Here is a 19,745-nt window from a genome sequence, read left to right as displayed (position 1 = left end):
ATGGGAAAACTAATAATAGTGCCCACTGGGGTATGAGAAATTGAGAATCAAAGAAAAGCAATGCACGAGATGATGATAAACTTCTTTCAACTTTCAAGTCAAAAGAAAAAGTTGGGGTTTGCTATGGATTTTTAACTGTTCATACTCTTTGCTTTTCCATTTTATTTTCAAGAACTGGTTTTGAGAATTGAGTTGAGACAATGGAGTTGTTCAACAATCAAACTTGTGGATGTTTCCTGACTGGTTGCTAAATATACATGTATACTTATTCATCAATACAACAAATCTACAATAGTTCTTGTGCATGGACAATTTGTATTTCTTTTTTTGCTAAGTTGCATGGAATTATCTTTCATGCACCTAACTTGACTAAATCGTATATCTTCACAAAATTTGGCAGAATAATACTGAAATATTCTTCTTTCTCCTAACTATAATAAAGTTCACATTAAGAGAAAAATAATGTAATATCTTATTTTGTCTAAAACCAACATATTGAAATTTCACCATCACTTCATGCAGTCACCCAATTCCTCTAAACTTGTTACCAACTACTTACAAAGTATTATTACTACTCCGCTATAATAATTTTAGTATGCCTTGGAGAAAAGTACGTCACTTCAATTGGTTAGGTGGGGTTTTTACCCAGGTGATTATAATATTTAGGTTGATTAAAATGTTTTCAGTGCAAAACATGTTTCAACTACAATATACCAACACTAATAACTTTTCTGCACAGCATATACATACCAAAGTTTTTAAAAGAAAATGAAAAGATTTTTTCCCCTTATAAAACAATATATTTTTAGCTTCTCCTGTGCATGCATCGACAAATGAATTGCAAATTTACGTCCTAAATCTTGAAATCCAAAACATAACAAATCATATATATTATATATAAGCAATAGCTGTCCCTAATGTTGATTTTTAAGCCTGAAACAAGATGATGAACATTAGTACTTCTAGACTGAAATCTACTGACAGCGTTTAAATGTACAAATTATAGTCAGCTTCGTGAAAATGTATGTTTGGGTCATTCTAGAGCTCCAGTAATGACTGATGATTGCATGAAACGGAGAGAAAGTACGATTAGCTGAGTAGGTCCAGTTATTCGTTTGAAATTATAAAACGACTTGTGCCACTTTTTGGGACAACCCTTCGGCATCTTCTTCAGGTTGCTCGATAATTGTTTCTTCCTGTAAAATATTACATGATAATAGCTGTAACAAACAATGGTTTGCAAGAAACGAGCTAAATATTTTAAAATATGCTACATTGACTTGTACTTGTATCTAAGTAAACTAGTTTGTTTTTCTTCTTTAGGTACGTCAATCAGGACTATTGAATGCATCAGAATGTTGCTGTGTGTCATGAAGAAGATACATTTCAATAAAAGATTACTAATTTGTATTGAAATCAGTAAAAAGAAGTTAGTGAATACAATATTGCACTTCTAAGAATCCTAACCTGATTACATCAGTCTATTGACTTCACTTAAAAACTGGACATTCTAATGCAACAATCCCAACGATAAATTCTTGTAATAACTCAAAAAGCATCTTTCTGAAAATTAATGTGGCAACACATCTTTATAAAGCTGATCGTCATCTGCCTTGAAGGGAAGGTGAAAAAGACAAGACTATTGTGCTACAATACTTACTTCCAACTTATAAAATCTAATATTCACTAGAAACACTACATATGTCATCAGAAAGAAATATAAATGTTATCAGAAAGCATAATAACTTACTGCTGTATCTTTTCTTGGTTGAACTCCTATACACTTGGAGCCACTTATACTGGCACTCTTTAACAAGCTATGCTCACTGTGGTTTGGCTTTTTTGCATTTTCTGATCCCTCAGGTTGATCATTATTTTCAGCAGTACTTTCATCTTTGGGCGCAGGAACTCTCTCCCTGCGGAAAAAGCATGATGGGTTATTAATCTATCATGCCAAGAGCATCTTGTGCCATAAAACATTATAAAGTTCCACCCACATTCAAGAGGTGCAGAATCTATCAAACAAGAAAAACTTACAGGTTTGAGAATCCAGGTATAGCCTATACTTAAAGACTCCCCCACCCCTTCCTTCCCACTAAATTCTCACCACGGAAATAATTGCAAGTTCTCCGAGTCTGATTGGATTTTTGAGTTATACAACAGGTTACTTTATAATTTTTTTTTTAAAAAACAAATATATAATTTCACTATTTTAGCCCAGGAAAAGAAATTATAGACTTCTAAACTTTGTTACCCCGACTCTTCATTTTGCCTCAAGTATCCTTGTTGGACACCATTTTTTATCTAACAAGCTTATATGTTTTTTAAAGAAGTTCCAAGTGCAACACTTGGACATTATCCATCTATGACATTTCTAGCCGAGTCCAGGCAACTTTAAAATTGATTGAATTAAACAATTAAGAATTTGTTAAACTCTAAAGATTAACAATGGAAACACTTGTCTCACAGTCTCACACTCTCAATCAAACAAGTTCGATCATGAAGCTTCCTTATCAATTAAAAATGGTAGTGAACATACCTAGGCAAAGAAGCATGCTGCCTTAGGAGTGGAGTTTTTCCATCCCCTTTCCCATGATTATCTTCAAGATGTGCAAACTGCCGCTTAAACCGGTCAACACCACTAATCAACAGGAAACAATAAAAAATGGTGAATAGCCGAGTACAGTGATATATTCTTCAATAAGAAAAGCAAATTCCCCAAAATAGTAACGCCTAAAATACCACTAGAAACAAGTGCGAGAAAACATGCAAAAGCAGTTAATGAGCCTGGGCAATTATTTTGACACTGCTTAATGCATGTCACCTCGATTAACTCTCATGGCATTATTTATCAGAAAATAAAGTCCATCCGTGTTTGATTAATTATTAGGACAGGCGCACAGAGATCACTTATTATGCTTAACGGTTAGAAAATTCACCTTTTACTCCCATTGAAAGGTAATACAGCTAAAATGTGTAAGTAGCTAATATATGCAGCTCAAACTTGAGGAATGAACTAACAAGGATAAAATACAAACTCTAGTAATATAAAAACATGACTAAACATATAACGCATGAAAACCTAGTGCAAAATTATCATTATATGATAGATGGATGGGATCTTCATTACTAACAAACTGCTAATTTCTTTACAGAGTTAGTAGTCAAGATAATAAAACGAATGCCTGACCTTGGGTACATGAAATTAGTCTGCTCACCCCCACGAAGATACTCCTTAAGCATTTGTGGGTGGTACTCAAGAATCTGTTTAATTCATAAATTGTTGATAAATATACATAATTAGCATGATCAGCAAAAAAATGGTTATAAGATGAGATCAAACCTCTCGATAGATAAGCTCTCTGACATCATCTTTTGCCAATTTCCTCCGTTCAAACTCAAATTCAAGTTTTGATATAGGTTTAGTTGATGGCTCTCTGTCCACATTGGCCAAACCTTGAAAGTAAGGATCAGCTAGTGCCTAAATAAGAAGAACCAAAAGTATAAGTATCATACGCCCTCTAATCAGTAGGATTACAATATGTTCCCCCATGCGACCCCAAATCAAAAATGTCATCAAAACTGGTAGTTTAGTTCTCATATAGCTACCTCTTCAGCAGATGGTCGGTCTTTGGGATCAAAGGCAATTAAGCGTTCTAGCAGCCGAAGTGCCGAAGCATCTACATTAGGGAACTTCTGTGTAAATGGAACTGGCTGTTTCTTGCGCATGCTACTCAAATACCTTCTTGCCTTTTCGTTACGAATCTACAAATAACATGTAAATTTAATATAATACAAAAACACTATTAATGTAACCCAGGGGCAGTATGTTCCCTTAGGTTAGTCAATATTTATGCAGACAAGGAAGGAGGTTAGAAGAAATCATTTGCTCAAAACTGATGAGAGAATCTTCTTGAAGACGGAAAAAGGATAAAGAAACTAGGGAACTTACCCTTGCAATCGATTCTGGGGAAGGAGTACCTAGCAAATCAGTCATCAGATCCAGTTGATGTACAACATTTTTTCCAGGAAATAATGGTTTTCCATTAAGCAACTCAGCGAATATGCATCCAATGCTCCACATATCAATTGCAGGAGTATACTGCAAAAGAAACATCTTAGAAATCCATATTATAGTTTAAAGTAACAGATAAGCTATCTACTAACTGTAGTAATGTCTTCATGAACATGTTGCGAACTGCAAAACATATCATTGAATGGACAAAGAGACAATTATCATGTAACAGGATAACTAACCCAATTTCTAATTCTACTAATTACCAAATGAGGAACAAGGTAAGACAAGTCTGACCTGTTCCTATGCAGCATGCCATTAAATATTTTATATCATAGGAGTAACTGCATCAAGAAGCCTGCATCATTCCCACCATCCAGATCTTTTACAGTACTCCAAGTTTACACTTTTAGATAAAAGATTATCTCTCTTTTGCAGGTCATTATCTATTGTTATCTCCGCTCGCCTTTTCTTAGGAGACTTCGAACTGAGAGTATATGGAAATTTTATCTTGGCTTTCTGATACGAGACCCTCTTTCTAAGATAACTTACCAAGCTCAACATCCAGGATTTCTTACAACTTACAGAGAATAATCTTTTTTATACGGAAGATTGTGACAAAAACAATCTCTCAAGTTTTTGACTTGCAAGAATTATGTTAATGCAAGAAGGTGATTTGTGGTCTCAAATAAAAAGAGAATAATATTAAGGTAACCATAGTACTGCTGTCTACTAATCTAGAGGGCAAGAGAAGGGTCTGGTAGTATCCAAGATAACCTGCAAGGGTCCTATCAGGAGCTAAGATAGTCAAAGAATTAGCTGGTCACACCTTCTTCTCAGATCTCAGTATATTTCTTAAATTGCAATTCAAAGACAAAGAAGTACGAGTTCTATAACAAGCATTATTACTGTAAATAGCAAGTTTATGACAAAAGCACAATAAGTAAAGCCCAATTGACATTTCTCCTCTAACACGGATTATCCTGAAAGGAATGTTTATCCCAGACCCAACTCTCTACTTTTAACAGAATAGTAGGCAAATTAACTTAATATATGCTACATTATAAATCAAATTTGAAGAAATTGGCCCTCAACAAAAAAAATTAGAATAAAGTCCATCAAAATACTGTTTTGCAGAGACCCCAGCCCCAGCAGAAATTTTTCGCAGAGTTCTGAGTATTCCCTCCTCTCTCCATTTGACATGAATTAAAAATTGGTTGTGAAAGGTATGGTACCTAGATAGTTACATGTTACATACATAGGCCGTAAAATAATAGTTTGGTTCTTTTAAGATGTCTCCTTTTCACTTTTATAGTTATTAAATGTACAAAGGAAACCTAGGCTATAAATTTTTATCCTTTCCATGTAAAAAAGCAGATCAAAATTGATAAGACATTAATAAACATATAACATGGAAAAATTTTACTGTCCATACTTCATACAGTAAGTACTTATAATAATACTTCAAGTCTTCAGCCCACTTAATATGCAGTTGCAAATTAAAAAGTCTATTCTTTTACCACAGAAAATTAATGCATCCATTATGAATCTTGAGTTTAATGTGTACAGTACCTAGCACCTGACTTTATGCCGAAGAAGAAAATACAAGTCACTAATATTTGGGAAGTGCAAGTGAAGCAAAAAGAAGGAAGTGATAATAAATCGCTTAAAGCTAAAATCTCGAACCCTATTTTTCTCCTACTTAGACCAAATCCGACATTCACACATCCCATTCTTCTCTTGCTAACACCAAATCCAACATTGTGCATGGGGTACATAATCTTCAACACATAGTAGAGTTGATAGTAGAGCAAGTCCATTGTATCATTAATAGAGGCAAAACTTGCAATGTTATGTGAAGAAGTTAAAACTAGCTCTTGTATAAATAACCTCATATTAATACAAAATCAGGAATCAAACAATAGTTTATTTATAGATAGATATGTATATATTTTAGTATAAAAGCAATGAACTTTAATCACCACTATGAAATCCAGCTTACCTTGGAGAAGAAGGACCCACAGAGTTCTGGAGCACGATACCATCGAGTAGCGACATAGTCCTTCAATAGTCAAATGAAAAAATGATTAGTTAATTAGTTAAGAAGTCTGTCTACAGGATCTCGGCCTCGAATATACTGCACTATACTACAATAGTTCCAGAAGCAATGCAAGATAAGTACCGTCCAGAATATAGCAGATGGAGCGTCATTAAATGATACACGAGCAAGCCCAAAATCACAAATTTTCAACTTACAGTCAGCATTAGCAAGGATATTCTTTGGCTTTAAATCACGATGAAACACGTTGGCTGTGAGGGTATAATATATTTTAAAAAATTAGTTGATGTATGTCTGTGAATAATATTTGAAAGGATTGATATTAAACACATGATAAAATTTAACCTGTGTGTATATACTTCAGGCCACGTAGAAGTTGGTACAAGAAAAATTGATAATGTTCGGGTGTTAGATCATCATTTGCCTTAATTACTTGGTGAAGATCAGACTCCATCAATTCAAAAACAACATAGATGTCCCTGAACTCTCTTCGAGAAGGAGGCAGCATAATATGCTTTATTTCTACAATATCTGGATGTTTGAGCAGTCGAAGCAGCTTAATTTCCCTTAGAATTCTTGTGGCATCAGAGACATGCTCAAAGACATCGAGGATCTTCTTGATTGCTACCTTTTCCCCAGTTTGGGTATCAGTTGCAGCACCCACAACACCATAACTACCTTTGCCTATAACTTCTTGAAGAACGTATCTGCTAGCCTCTCCATACTCTGTGAAGAAGTCTTTGTCCAATGCTCCCTGAAAAGAAAAAGATCTATAAGCATCACCATATATTACTTAATTTGGTATACACACTGTGAAGATATAACAGAGACAAAGAGAATAACACATATATTTATGCAGTAAATAGTACCCTGTCTTTCGAGTGAATTTTGGGGAAGATTTCATGCTCTATACATTCGATTTGTCAATAACTTACTTCATTTCTTATTTGGAAAAGGTAAATTCTTGGGAGTGGAATATCCTTTTACCCGTTTTCTCATATAAAAACACTAGCCGCTTTTATAGCACATACATAAAAGGGTCATTTCAAAGAGAAAATGATAGAAATCAAAAGAGAAAAGGAGTTGTGAATGCAAACATGCAATACAAACCATTTCCTCCAAAAAAAAAAAATTATTACTCATTTACTCCTAATTTAATACAAATCCGCCCCTTAATTTAATACACGTAAATAACAAATAAACTGCTAATTTATACAACTCATTGCAACATTGGAAGACCTAGGAGGACGGAGGACTTTAATTAGTAATTACAGAAGACGAAAACCATAAGATATCAGATGATAGTCTTCGATAGATAACGAAAGCTAATATAAATGTAGAACAATGTATATCAAAGTAAAAGCGTAAGAATCAAAACATATATCATAATAAATAAAAGAAGTAAGTAACAGGCACATAAATCTAAAGGGTAATTGCAGCCAATATAAAGCAAACAAACACATACTCCACTTGCAGAAACATAATTTATAATTAACTCAAGAAAAAGGAAACCCCATTATAAAAAAGAAAAACAGAATGTATATGCAAAAAAATTGAAGAAAAAAGTAGTACCTTTTTGTGAGGATCCATGAAAAGGGAGAATTGCTTACAAAAAAGCTATGTAAATGTTAATAAAAAGAAAGAAAGAAAGAATAATAAGGATGTGAAATTAATGATGGTACTGATATGCCCAAACAAGAAGAAGAAGAAGAAGAAGAAATAGGAAGCTAGTTTATCTCCCACACCAATGAAATGAATAGTATAGTAGCATTGCTCGCGGGGGTATATACACGTGTTCGATACACACGGAGATTGTCTCAGGGACGTGCACCAACGTCAAGGACAAATGGAACGTTGCCAGGACGGGGGTTATGGTATTTAAATCAGTAATGAATTCCTACCAAAAAACAAAATCAGCATTGTATTTTAAAAATCGGTTTTCTTAAGTGTGGGGCAACCGCCCGCGATAAAGAATCGGTATTTTACAAGTTCTCAAAATTTTATTGGTGACTATTTTTCTTTACGCAGGGGTTTATTATTATTTTTTTTTTCACCAGTAAAATTTTGACAACTAATCACACATGAATTTTTAGTATATGTGATTGGGCAGATACTAGAAAATTCGTTTTAAAAAAAATAGAATTTATCTTATCGGGATCCAGGTCCCGGACAATCGGGGGCCAGTTAAGCCTCATTTAACATATTACTGCAGGAGCGTCGAATTTACATTTTAAGGGTTCAGTTTAAGTTTTTTTTTTACGTTTCACACATATTTTATAACGGAAGGAGTTTTCTCCTTTCCGCGGATAAATATCCGTGGAACACAAAAAAAAACTGGGTTCTTAAAATATAGGTATAACGGTTATGGAGTGTTGTGTTACATAATGCTTTCCTGATAACCCATTGCCGGAGATTAAGACCCTTATCAAAAAACCTAATAATTTTAATTATAGTCATTTTTAAACTTAATTCTGAAACTGTTTTGTACGTTTCATTTCTAAAGATATGATATGTTTGCAATTCAAAATACACCTTTTTTTAAATATGGGAAAATATTAATTTTAAAATTCATTTATGTTGTATAAATTGTAATTCAACAACTCCATTATTTGACAACATTCTTTCTTCACTTAGAGAATGAACAAATTTTAATTTTTTTCAAGCATTATTAAAATATTAATTCAACTTTTTTATATATATGCGTGTATGTGTCTCGAATTACAGATTTTATTAAAAATAGGTTTTGATTTTTGAATTCTCAAATTCGTCTTTAACGAAGGATACTAATAAATTATAGTGAATGATGATGATTGGTGAAGCTTTGTGATTGAAAACCCGTTTTTTGTGCACCTTTAAGCTTTTCCGTCGTCGGATCAGGTGAACCGGCGGGGACGATGATGGCGATTCTGATCCGAAGATGTAAATTTTTATTTGTTTTGGCAGAATTCATACTTGCATGTTATATGATCGAATTTTTTGAATACTTTGGTTCGAGTTTGTGTTGGTTGGTTAGAAATATTAAATATTTGAGTTAATTTAGTTTGTTTAAGATTGGATATGAATATGCATGTTTAATTAGATAATTTTCGGAATTTTATTTGATTAAATATGGTGTTTGGTTAAAGTTCTCGATGTTAAGATCGAAAAATTTAATTATGAGGTTAGTTGCGAGGTGTTTAATTGCTAGTTGTGTTTACGAGATCCAAGACTTGATACATGTATAATGATGCAGATTTTTGAATAAAAAGAGGCTCAAACCTTAAAAGCTTTTCTTTTTGAGTTTAAGATTTCGGGATTAGTTATTATATGGTTATAAATTATGTTTCCTAAATGGAAACTTATAAGATATGAATTGTGAACTGGTTGTGTATAATTGATAATGAATTTGTGATTGTATTGATATTAAAGGGTTTCGAGACATAAAACGCAACGGAAACTGTAATTAAAACGTAAAAAATCAGAATTTTTAAAACCCTACGCAGAGTCCATGGGGAAAATATATATTTAATTTATAGATTAGATTGTTTATCTTAAGAAGTTTTACAAGTTGGTTGACTAATGAAGATCCAAAATTTGTTCAATCACCGCGTATTCTACTCTCGCGATCTACGCTCTATCGGTATCCACACACGAATGTTTGAACTCAAGAATCTGATGTAGTAGCACAAAATCGTTTCCTCTTGCTCCCTCTCCATCTTCTCTCTTGGTGGCTAGGGTTTTTAATAAAAGTCTTTTTAAAAAATATCAGCTAAAAAAGATAATAGGGAAATTCTCAATGGTACGCTCGTAGTTTTGGCATTTCCAGATGGTACACCAAACGTTTGATTAACAGAGCTTAACGGGAGGAGTACAACAGAGAGTGATATAATAGTACAAGAGTACCAAATAACAGTCAATACTATTTGGTGTACCATCTAGAATAGCCAAAACTACGAGTGTACGATTGAGAATTTTCCAAGATATTATATAGAGAGTAGAAAAATGAATTATAACTCTTACCTAATTAGGAGTTATTATTAATTCAAAATTTTTTTTGTATTATAATTAAGTCTCGCTTAATTATTTAACAACTGAATTTGAGAATTAATATTAGTAAATTCGAATATCATTATTTATCTAATTAATTAAAGCATACTTAGTTTTTGAAGAACAATAGATTTAATTCAATAATAAAAAGCCATACGGCATTTACACAAATGATCGAGTCGAACAAACATAAAATGGATCAAATCGCCGGTCTTCATGCAAGTCTTCGTGCAGAGACCATCAAGCGATATGTTGAAGAAGATATATTTACATGTACCTGTTTCATCACAATCCCAACGCGTTTGAGTTATCGATCTTAAATGTAACCCAGTATAAACCTCCATCACTAAATCAGATCCAACACTCACAATAAAGGAGAGAAACAAACACACTCTCACCAAGGAGAGAAAATAAAATGAAAATCTAAATAAAAAATTTAGATCTGAAAAAATGAAACTTAAAAAGAGATAATAATTTCAAATCCCAATATGTTTCGCTTGAATTCAAGATGAAAGAAAATCCAAACTCTGACAATTAGATCTAAAAATAAACTAAATAGATAAAAATTCTTCCCCGAAAAGAAAGATTATTGAAATAAATAAAAGAAATAAAACAAATTAACAGATTTGGGGTTTTCCACCGGATAAATCGACGGAAGCCCCGTTAAAAGAAGGCTGATTTTTGAGAGGAGGCTAGGTTTTTGAGAGTAGGCTAGGATTTTTACGTTTCCGTACTTCAGATAGTTAAAATGGGGATTTTTTCCATACTTAGTTAATATTATAAATAATTAAAATTACTTTAATTTTAATTTAAATCCAATTTAAATTAAATAATACTTCAAGCATTCACTTACTTAGAATTAATAATAATACTCGACTAGGGACATTTAGAAATATTGATATTATTCTCATAATCTCATTTCTAAGTCACATACTTAGAGATATATAATACATATCATATTCCAAGGATATTTATTAATCTAACATTTATATCGCGGTAAATAAAGACTTAATAAATTATAAAAGTAATAATCGATAGAACATAAATATTAATAATCCAAATGTCTTAAACTAAATATAATAGTGTTGTCTCTAGGTTATAAATACTAACAATCTCCCACTTGCAGTATGTTAGGTCACACACACTGTAGAGGGGGTGAATACAATGTATAGCACAATCAAATCGAATTCTAATAACACAAGTAACAGAAAATAGACTTTATTCAAAACAATAAACTCTGTTACAGTATGGAACTGTCTTATCTCAGTGATGAACAAATATCACGAGCGCTGATAGGATTACAATGAATAATATTCTCGATAATGATAACACTTATAGTGTAAACCCTATGTCTGTGTTTATATCCTACACAGTTACAAGATAATCGCTAATTGATATGGAATATAATTCTGCTTCCTAAAATATATCAATAAAATATCTTTTCTTCCAAGTATTCTATTCTTCATAGAATTCCTTCTTCATGCATATCACTTCTTACGTTTGTCTTGATCTTCTTTTTCTTTCAATCAGCCGCCTTCCTTATCTGAATGTTTCCTTTAAGTCCTGATATTATCTTCTGATAAATATCTCCTGAACCTTAAGTACTGCCGACTTAAGTTCTGACTTCAGTATAAGTGCTGATTTCAGTTAAGTACTGATTTGTCCTGTTTAAGTAAGATCTGAAAACTAAACATAAATCATATTAGTCATGACATTATCAAATATATCTAACAATCTCCCCCAACTTGTAAATTAGCATAATATACAAGTTTAACAGATATTTGATGATGTCAAAAATATTAAGTACAAATGTATGAGAATTTGACTAGATAACTACAACTTACAGTCCTTAAAGCTTTACCAATTTTAACTACTGATAACAACTTCAGTCTGTATTCATATCAGAATTTGAGCAGTTATAGATCTTGACTTCGCTTCACTTTCTGATCTCTCTGATGTCAGGAGTTGTTCTGAGATAGTTCTTTAACAAACATCTCTCAGCATATCTGAGTTCATCAATCATCCTCCTTTTAGCATCTTTAAGTTCTGCAGAATCTTCACCAGTTTGAAAGATAGCAGCCCTGAGATCATTAATTCTAGCTTTCCTTATGTCCTGATCCAGTCTGATCAAATACGCCTTGTCAGACTCAAGATTGAATTCTACAGCCTTATAACCCAGAAAGGTAGTTATAATCTTAGCAGAGTTAGGCTTCATCTCAACAATATCACCCTTGTGATCTCTGTACCTTGGAAGATATGTGTTGTCAGACTTTACAGAATAAAGCCTTTTCTGTCTCTGAATTTGATTCTTCAAATAGTTTGCAGCACTTTCTGTTATTCTGTCATTCACTTGAAGTAAGAATAATACATGTTCCAATTCTTCAAAATACTTCAGTGGAATAGCATTTTCCCTTATATGGTAAACCCTACCATCTGTCATGAAGTACAACAAGATGTGTTCTTTCAAGTAGGTATGGTAAACCATCTGTACAGATTCTAGTTGATTCAATCTTTCAGGAGTTGCTCCAATACCTGGTTCACTTAAGGAAGTTGGATCATTGGTTGTGTTCTGTACTCTTCTTTCATCGGCACTACCCAATCCAGATTTATCTCTTGCTTCCTTTCCAGTAACCACTCTTGCTTCAAAACCACTTGATACAGTTTTCAAAGGTTGAGTCTGTTTGGCTTTGGTGAATCCTGGTAGGAATAACCTTGAGGGTTTAACATGAGCAATGTCAGAGGTTTCCTTTTCCTTATCTTCTGATATCAAGTCAACTTGAGCTATGTCAGAGGTTACTTGCTTCTTTGTAATATCAGAACTAACTAAATCTTGACTCTGAGCAACTTTAGCCATGTCAGAGGTTGTCTTAGAAATCTTCCTTGAAGTCAGAGTAAGATCAGCATCTTCAACAGTAATTTCTTCATCCACAGGAGGCACATAAACCTTTATAGGTTCACCAACTTTTTCTTTGCCCTTGGACCTTGGATCTATCTGCAATTGTGATTTGACCTTGGTTGCTTCAGGATTTATCCTTTCTTCTATCACAATTCCTTTGGCCTTAGGAAGTTTCTTTTTACCAACAGAAGCTTCAGATTTAGAATTGACTTTTTCTGATTTAAGTCTAGCTTCTTCTTCCATCAGACTCTCAAAGTCCATTCCTAGATTTTCCTTAAGAAATAACTGTCTTGATATTTCTTCATCAAGATCCAAAAGTTCATCAGAACTTATCCTTTTACTAGTATCAGAAGTAATTCTTTTTCCAGTATTAGAACTTGTTCTATGACCTGTAGCTTCAGCTCTTCTTGATGAGAAACCACTACCTTGACCATGACCTCCACCCATTCCAGAGTTTCCCTGGTCATCTTTTTCATCATCCTTCCCCTTCAGTGTCTTAACGGTTTTGCATTTGGACTTAATTACCTTCTCCCCCTTTTTGGCATCAGCAGGTAAGAGAAGAGAGACAAGCAATTCCACTGAGGATTGGATTTCATCGAGTTGAGATTTATGAGAAGCTTGATTTTTCAAAATATCATCAATCTGAGACTGTTGCTTCTCTTGGGTCTTCTCAATATAAGCAACTCTGTCAAAGGTAGGTTTAAAGAAAGTTTTCTTGTCAATTTTCTTAGTCGTTTCTTGTTTGAGCAATTCTTCCTGAATTTTATGTAACTCTGCATGAGTTGTTGAATGTAGACCTTGCAGATGTCTAGTACTCAATGCAGTGACTCGAAGCTGTGTCCTGAAATCATCATTAATTAACATCTCATCAGCTTTTGCCACGTGCTCAGCAAGAATCTTTTCAGATGGAACAAAGGTAACTGTGTTCCATTCCTTAGTCCACTCCTGTCCTCTAGGAGTTTCACTCCAAGGTACTGGTGCTTCTCCTCGAACAAACTTCTTGACTAGTTCAGATTTAGAAACAGTTTGTTGAGGTGCATGTCCTGAAGGACCAGCTTCATCAGCATCTACATTTATAGCAGCATCACCAGTATCATCAGCATTTGCAGCATCAGAACTGACCGAATCAGCATCTTCTGTTAAAAGAACAGTATGAGAAGCAATTGAGACTTCAACATCATCCTCTAAGTGCTGATCTGCTTCCAAGTTCTGATCTGCTTCCAAGTTCTGATCAACATCCATAGTCTGATGCTCACCTATATTCTGATCATCAATATCTAGATGCAGAGAAGGTGTTGCAGACAATTCTGGAGTTTCATTAGCATCAGTAAGTGGTGTTGTTGATGGATTTATTGCTGTTGGAGCTTCTAAATAGAGAAACTCAGGCACAACTAGATTGTGAATATCAATTTCAGCACTTGTGCCTGGGTCTTCAGTAGATACTGGTTCATGTACAGGAGACACAGGTGGTGTAGATGCTTTATCTGTAGTAGTAGCTTCATGAGTTGGTGACAATGAAGATGGAGATGCAGTAGCTCCAGCAAATTCTGGCTGTTTTGAGATAAGAGATTCCTGATCTCCTTCCTTAGCTGCTGCTTCCTCATCATCTGAAGCTGGCCTGTGAGCTCTCTGTTTCTTTCTTTTCTTTGAAGGTGTAGATTCCTTGGGAGTTTCAGCATAAGACATTCTTCTAAGACTTTTGAGAAGTTTAGATCCCCCAATTCCAGTATCTTTTTGAGAAGAGACCTTCTCAGCTTCTTGTATAATAGGTTCTGATACAGGAACCTATTCCTCACTATCTGACTCATCTCTTAGAACAAACTTCCTTATCTTCTGTGTTGTCTGAGGTACAGTCTTTGTCCTCTTGGGCTTGGAAGATGAAGGCTTCACAGTATGTGCTGATGATGAAGGTTGAGGTAGCTGTGAAGTTTTGAGATATGTTCTGACATAAGGTTGAGTAGATTGAGGTGTATGTGTGGTATGTTCTGATGGTTGTTGAGTTGTCTGGGTGGTGGTGGTGGGTTGTACATCAGGGTAAACAGATGTGTAGGTTAGAGGATCAGCATTTACCAAGATCTGTTTTACAGACTGAGGTATCTGTAAGGGTCTAACCACCTTTTTCTTAAGGTCAACATTTACCAAGTCATTAAAAGCACGTTTTGCAAGTTTAAAAGGTGGAAATAAAGAACTGGATGGTTGGGGTTCATTAGCACAACAAGAGGTATATATAATCTGATAGAATCTAGCAAAGTAAACTACATTTCTATCCTCTGTCATCCTATCCCCAATAAAGCCTAGCACAACACTTGCAAAATCAAAATGAGTTTGGTGAATAATAGCATACCCGATGTGTTGATTCATGATTGGAATGACATCAAAGTTGGAACACTTATTGCCAAATGCTTTAGTGATGCAGTCGAAGAAAAAGCTCCATTCCTTTCTGATATGTGCTCGTTTCAACTGTTCAAGCTTGGCCAAACTCTTCTCATACCCCAAATTGGCCATGAGCTGCTGTAGAACTGGTTCCTCCGGTGTTGAGAAAATGCAGCCTTCTGGTAAGTGTAGAGCTTTACGAACTGCTCCAGGAGTTACCACATGCTCAACATCATTGACTTCGAAAATAATACTTGGAGTACCAGTAGCACCACCATTGTCAAAATGCCCAGTCCGCCAAAACGTCAGAATTTTTTGGCTGGAAATGACTTGAGGTTGGGTCAATGCATACCCAATTTCACTGTGTGCTAGAAGATCTTGCACAGAGTGCAACTCAGATAGAGCTTCATCATGATTTAAGATTGCAGCATAGTTGTTGGGAACAAACTTGGCTCCATCAATGATCAAATCCTTAGGTGCCATGAGAAAAATTGAGAATTAAGGTTGCCTGTAAGGTGTTTGATAAAATGTCTGTATGAAAAACAATGTCAGGAGATGAGAGAGAATAAAAGTAAAGAAAGATAAAGTATGAAAGTAAATAAAAGAATTTACAATCTTATCTCTCGTTTACTTATACACGGTAGAAAAAGTAACCGTTGGACACCTGTCAGACATGCATCAGTAAAGAATAATTAATGGGCACGGGAAAACAGTAATCATTACTTATCACATGCAGTTTTTCAAGGAAAAACCGTTCCACTTACCAAGTAATCCCATTAATCAAGGTAATTCAGTTTTAATTTAAAATTTAAACTGTTCCCATTTATTAAATCATTTTTACTACGAAACCTATATTCTGTAAAAATACATCAGGTGAGAGAATGACCAAAAAAATAAATCAAGGAATCAGGTACTGCCACGTCAGGATCAGAACTTGATTTGTATCAGTAATAAAATGGTCATCAGAATATGGATAAATCAGGATTTAAAAATGTATCAGAATTTCAAACAACTGAGAGACAACATCTTGCAAAAATATAAAAATTCCATTAATATATTAAGAGAATACATTCATGAAATTGAAATTACAGCACAAGATTACAAGAGTGTCCTAAGCTACAAATCCTATCAGCATCGACTATTGTCCTAAGCTAAGAAGCCTGACAAAGCTGATGGTGAAGAGAAACAGGGAGCAGAAACTATTTCTTCTTCCTGCTCTCAACAAAGAGAATAGTGAGTCGTATGATTCGCTCCTACTGTCGAAGACGACGGAGATGAAGTTATCTTCGAACTGTCAACATATCACGTTTAATAACCTCTAGAAATTAAATCCAGAGATTGTGAGGGATGTTGGCGATAGGGTATGGAGTTGGAATTCCATTTATAAAGATATGTACAGTCTCATCGCCATAATTGTAAAACCAGCCAAATGCAGCCATTTTTGGTGTTAAGAATAAAACAAGAGTGAGTTTATGAGGAATTTAGAGATGTGCTGGCTGAAGTGAAGTGTTGGTTTATATAGGCAATAGAATGCCAGGAGACGCAAGGAAAATTTAATGCTGACAGGTAGAATTAATTCTACCTCGTCTCCCTAGACTGAGGAGAATAAAAACAGCCATTGGAAGTGTAAAACAGGGTTTAATGCGCACAAGAAACAAGTAAATATTACTGTACATGGACGTGTACCACTAACCCTAATTGTATTAACTGTTAATATTCCAATCAAACATAGTCTGATTTAAAATAAGACTGTTTCAGATTTTAACCACAAATAAGTCAAGTAAAAAATCAAAATTTAATATCAGTACTTAGACTTATATCAGAACTTAGCAGTCATCAGAACATGATTTCTTAACTCGAAAAGTTGAATGGCTATTTCTGTAATTCTTCACACAAATTCTGATTTCGGTTCTTCAGAACTTAATCATCAGAACTTCCATCAGAACCTGTCCTCAGAATTTATGCAATATGATACATAAACTGTTCATCTTAAACAACATTGATCGCCACAGTAATTGTTATCATTCATATGGAGTGTAAGTGTGTGCATTAAGCTAAATATCAGACAAAGAGTAAAGTCTGATTCACTTCAGTACATCTTAGAAATAAGGCATAACTAAGAACTTTACTTAAAATCTGTCATTATTCTGAAGCCTACTATTGAATGAGTTCATGCATGAGTCCACCTCAACTGTTTTGTGCTAATTTTATGCATCTTTTGAAATTCTATTTTACAGTGGCTTCTCAGTGTAAGTGAGTCACGACTGCTTATCAGAATTTATGCTATTATCAGAGTATTTCTCCAGTAATCATAGAGTGTGAAATGTTACCAAGAAAAATATTTATTTGCTTTTCTAATGCATATTACTTAATACCAGCAATGCACTTGGGTCGTCCCTTCCACATTTTTACTCTAGATCTCAAAGGAGTACCTGATTTTTATTCCCTTTTCTTTTTCTTTATTCTTATGATAAGTGAGGTTTATCAGCACTTAGTACATTCAGCAGATTTATTAACATCAGAACTTAACAGATGAGAAGCATTATTCTAGTTTTGGACTTAGTAATAAGATAGACAAAGTAAACGTGACTAAGCTCAATATCAGAATTTGCTTGTGTCAATAGATTTCCACATAAATAATTACTTCTAACATGGGATCTCTAGTATGTTAAAGGCTACTAGGTCAGCATCTAGCACAGTTATCCTCATAGGATTGAATAGGCACAGAAGCAATCATTTCACTATCAAAGTTTAGAAATTCACATCAGACAACAATCAGTACTTAAGCAATTTTCAATTAGGCACAGAATACACAAAGAGAGTAATATCTGTAAATACTGATCATAAAGTCTGATGTATCAGAACAAAACTAAGCAGATTTAGAGAAAGAACCTGAAACCATTCCAAGTTCATTTAGCAATCTTGTAAAAGTAGCTTCACACAGTGGTTTTGTGAAGATATCTGCTAGTTGTTGATTTGTTGGAACAAAGTGCAATTCCACTGTACCTTCATCCACATGTTCCCTTATGAAGTGGTACCTAATGCTGATATGCTTTGTCATTGAGTGTTGAACTGGATTACCTGTCATAGCAATAGCACTTTGATTATCACAGTAAATAGGGATTTTAAAATATGTTAACCCATAATCCAGTAACTGATTCTTCATCCAAAGAATCTGTGCACAACAGCTTCCTACAGTAATGTATTCTGCTTCTTTATTTGATGTGGAAATTGACTTTTGTTTCTTGCTAAACCAAGAAACCAATCTGCCTCCAAGAAATTGCAGCTTCCACTTGTGATTTTCCTGTCAATTTTGCAACCTGCAAAATCTGCATCTGAGTAACCTATTAGTTTAAAATCTGATTCTATAGGATACCACAATCCCACATCAGCTGTTCCTTTAAGATACTTGAAAATTCTTTTCACAGCTGTTAAGTGAGGTTCTCTTGGATCTGCTTGAAATCTTGCACAAAGACAGGTAGCATATATGATATCAGATCTACTAGCAGTTAGATAGAGTAAGGAGCCAATCATACCTCTGTAATCAGTAATATCTACTGATTTACCAGTATCCTTATCCAATTTTGTTGTAGTGGCCATGAGAGTGGATGCACTTGAACAATCTTGTATTCCAAATTTCTTCAGCAAGTTTCTGGTGTACCTGGTTTGACAAATAAAAGTGCCTTCTTCATTCTGCTTGACTTGAAGGCCCAGAAAATAGCTAAGTTCTCCCATCATACTCATTTGATATCTTGACTGCATCAGTTTGGCAAACTTTTTGCAAAGTCTGTCATTTGTAGAACCAAAGATGATATCATCAACATAAATCTGAACCAGAAGTAAGTCCTTTCCATGGTTGAGGTAGAACAGTGTTTTGTCTATAGTTCCTCTGTTAAATCCACTTTCCAGAAGAAACTGAGCTAAAGTCTCATACCCTGCTCTAGGAGCTTGGTTAAGGCCATAAAGTGCTTTATCAAGCCTGTAGACATGATTTGGATATTTGGGATCGACAAAGCCTGGAGGTTGTTCAACATATACTTCCTCCTCCAATTCTCCATTGAGAAAAGCACTTTTCACATCCATTTGAAAGACAGTAAACTTTTTGTGAGCAGCATAAGCCAAAAATATCCTTATGGCTTCCAATCTAGCAACTGGTGCAAATGTTTCATCATAATCAATTCCCTCATGTTGAGAATATCCTTTTACAACCAACCTTGCTTTATTCCTTGTAATTATGCCATCACTATCAGTTTTGTTTGTGAATACCCATTTTGTACCAACAACAGATCTGTTCTTTGGTCTTGGCACTAGGGTCCAGACTTTGTTTCTTTCAAATTCATTTAACTCTTCCTGCACTGCTTGCACCCAATCAGCAT

At 34.4% G+C, this 19,745-nt stretch overlaps 1 protein-coding gene across 1 annotated transcript; it reads right to left on the bottom strand.

The window, feature by feature from the left end:
• Nucleotides 1-875: 875 nt before the first annotated feature.
• Nucleotides 876-7,897, bottom strand: LOC141717996 (mitogen-activated protein kinase 9-like). Its single transcript, XM_074520322.1, has 11 exons — nucleotides 7,647-7,897; nucleotides 6,420-6,828; nucleotides 6,198-6,325; nucleotides 6,018-6,077; nucleotides 3,953-4,102; nucleotides 3,610-3,765; nucleotides 3,344-3,481; nucleotides 3,191-3,264; nucleotides 2,540-2,641; nucleotides 1,751-1,916; nucleotides 876-1,196 (listed from the first exon to the last, which is right to left on the bottom strand). Exons 1-11 carry the CDS (start codon nucleotides 7,662-7,664, stop codon nucleotides 1,122-1,124), a joined length of 1,476 nt encoding a protein of 491 aa, XP_074376423.1. The 5' UTR covers nucleotides 7,665-7,897; the 3' UTR covers nucleotides 876-1,121.
• Nucleotides 7,898-19,745: the final 11,848 nt, after the last annotated feature.

Source organism: Apium graveolens, chromosome 4 (genome assembly GCF_009905375.1).
Source record: "Apium graveolens cultivar Ventura chromosome 4, ASM990537v1, whole genome shotgun sequence".
Lineage (NCBI taxonomy): Eukaryota > Viridiplantae > Streptophyta > Magnoliopsida > Apiales > Apiaceae > Apium > Apium graveolens.
Note: the sequence above shows the minus strand (reverse complement) of the source record. Positions and strands in the feature narration are given on the sequence as shown.

Coding starts and splice junctions, on each gene's coding strand:
- LOC141717996 (XM_074520322.1), bottom strand. Junction 3,265..3,343: donor GAGAGCTTATCTATCGAGAG/GTTTGATCTCAT, acceptor TGAATTAAACAG/ATTCTTGAGTACCACCCACA. Junction 2,642..3,190: donor ACTAATTTCATGTACCCAAG/GTCAGGCATTCG, acceptor CCTGTTGATTAG/TGGTGTTGACCGGTTTAAGC.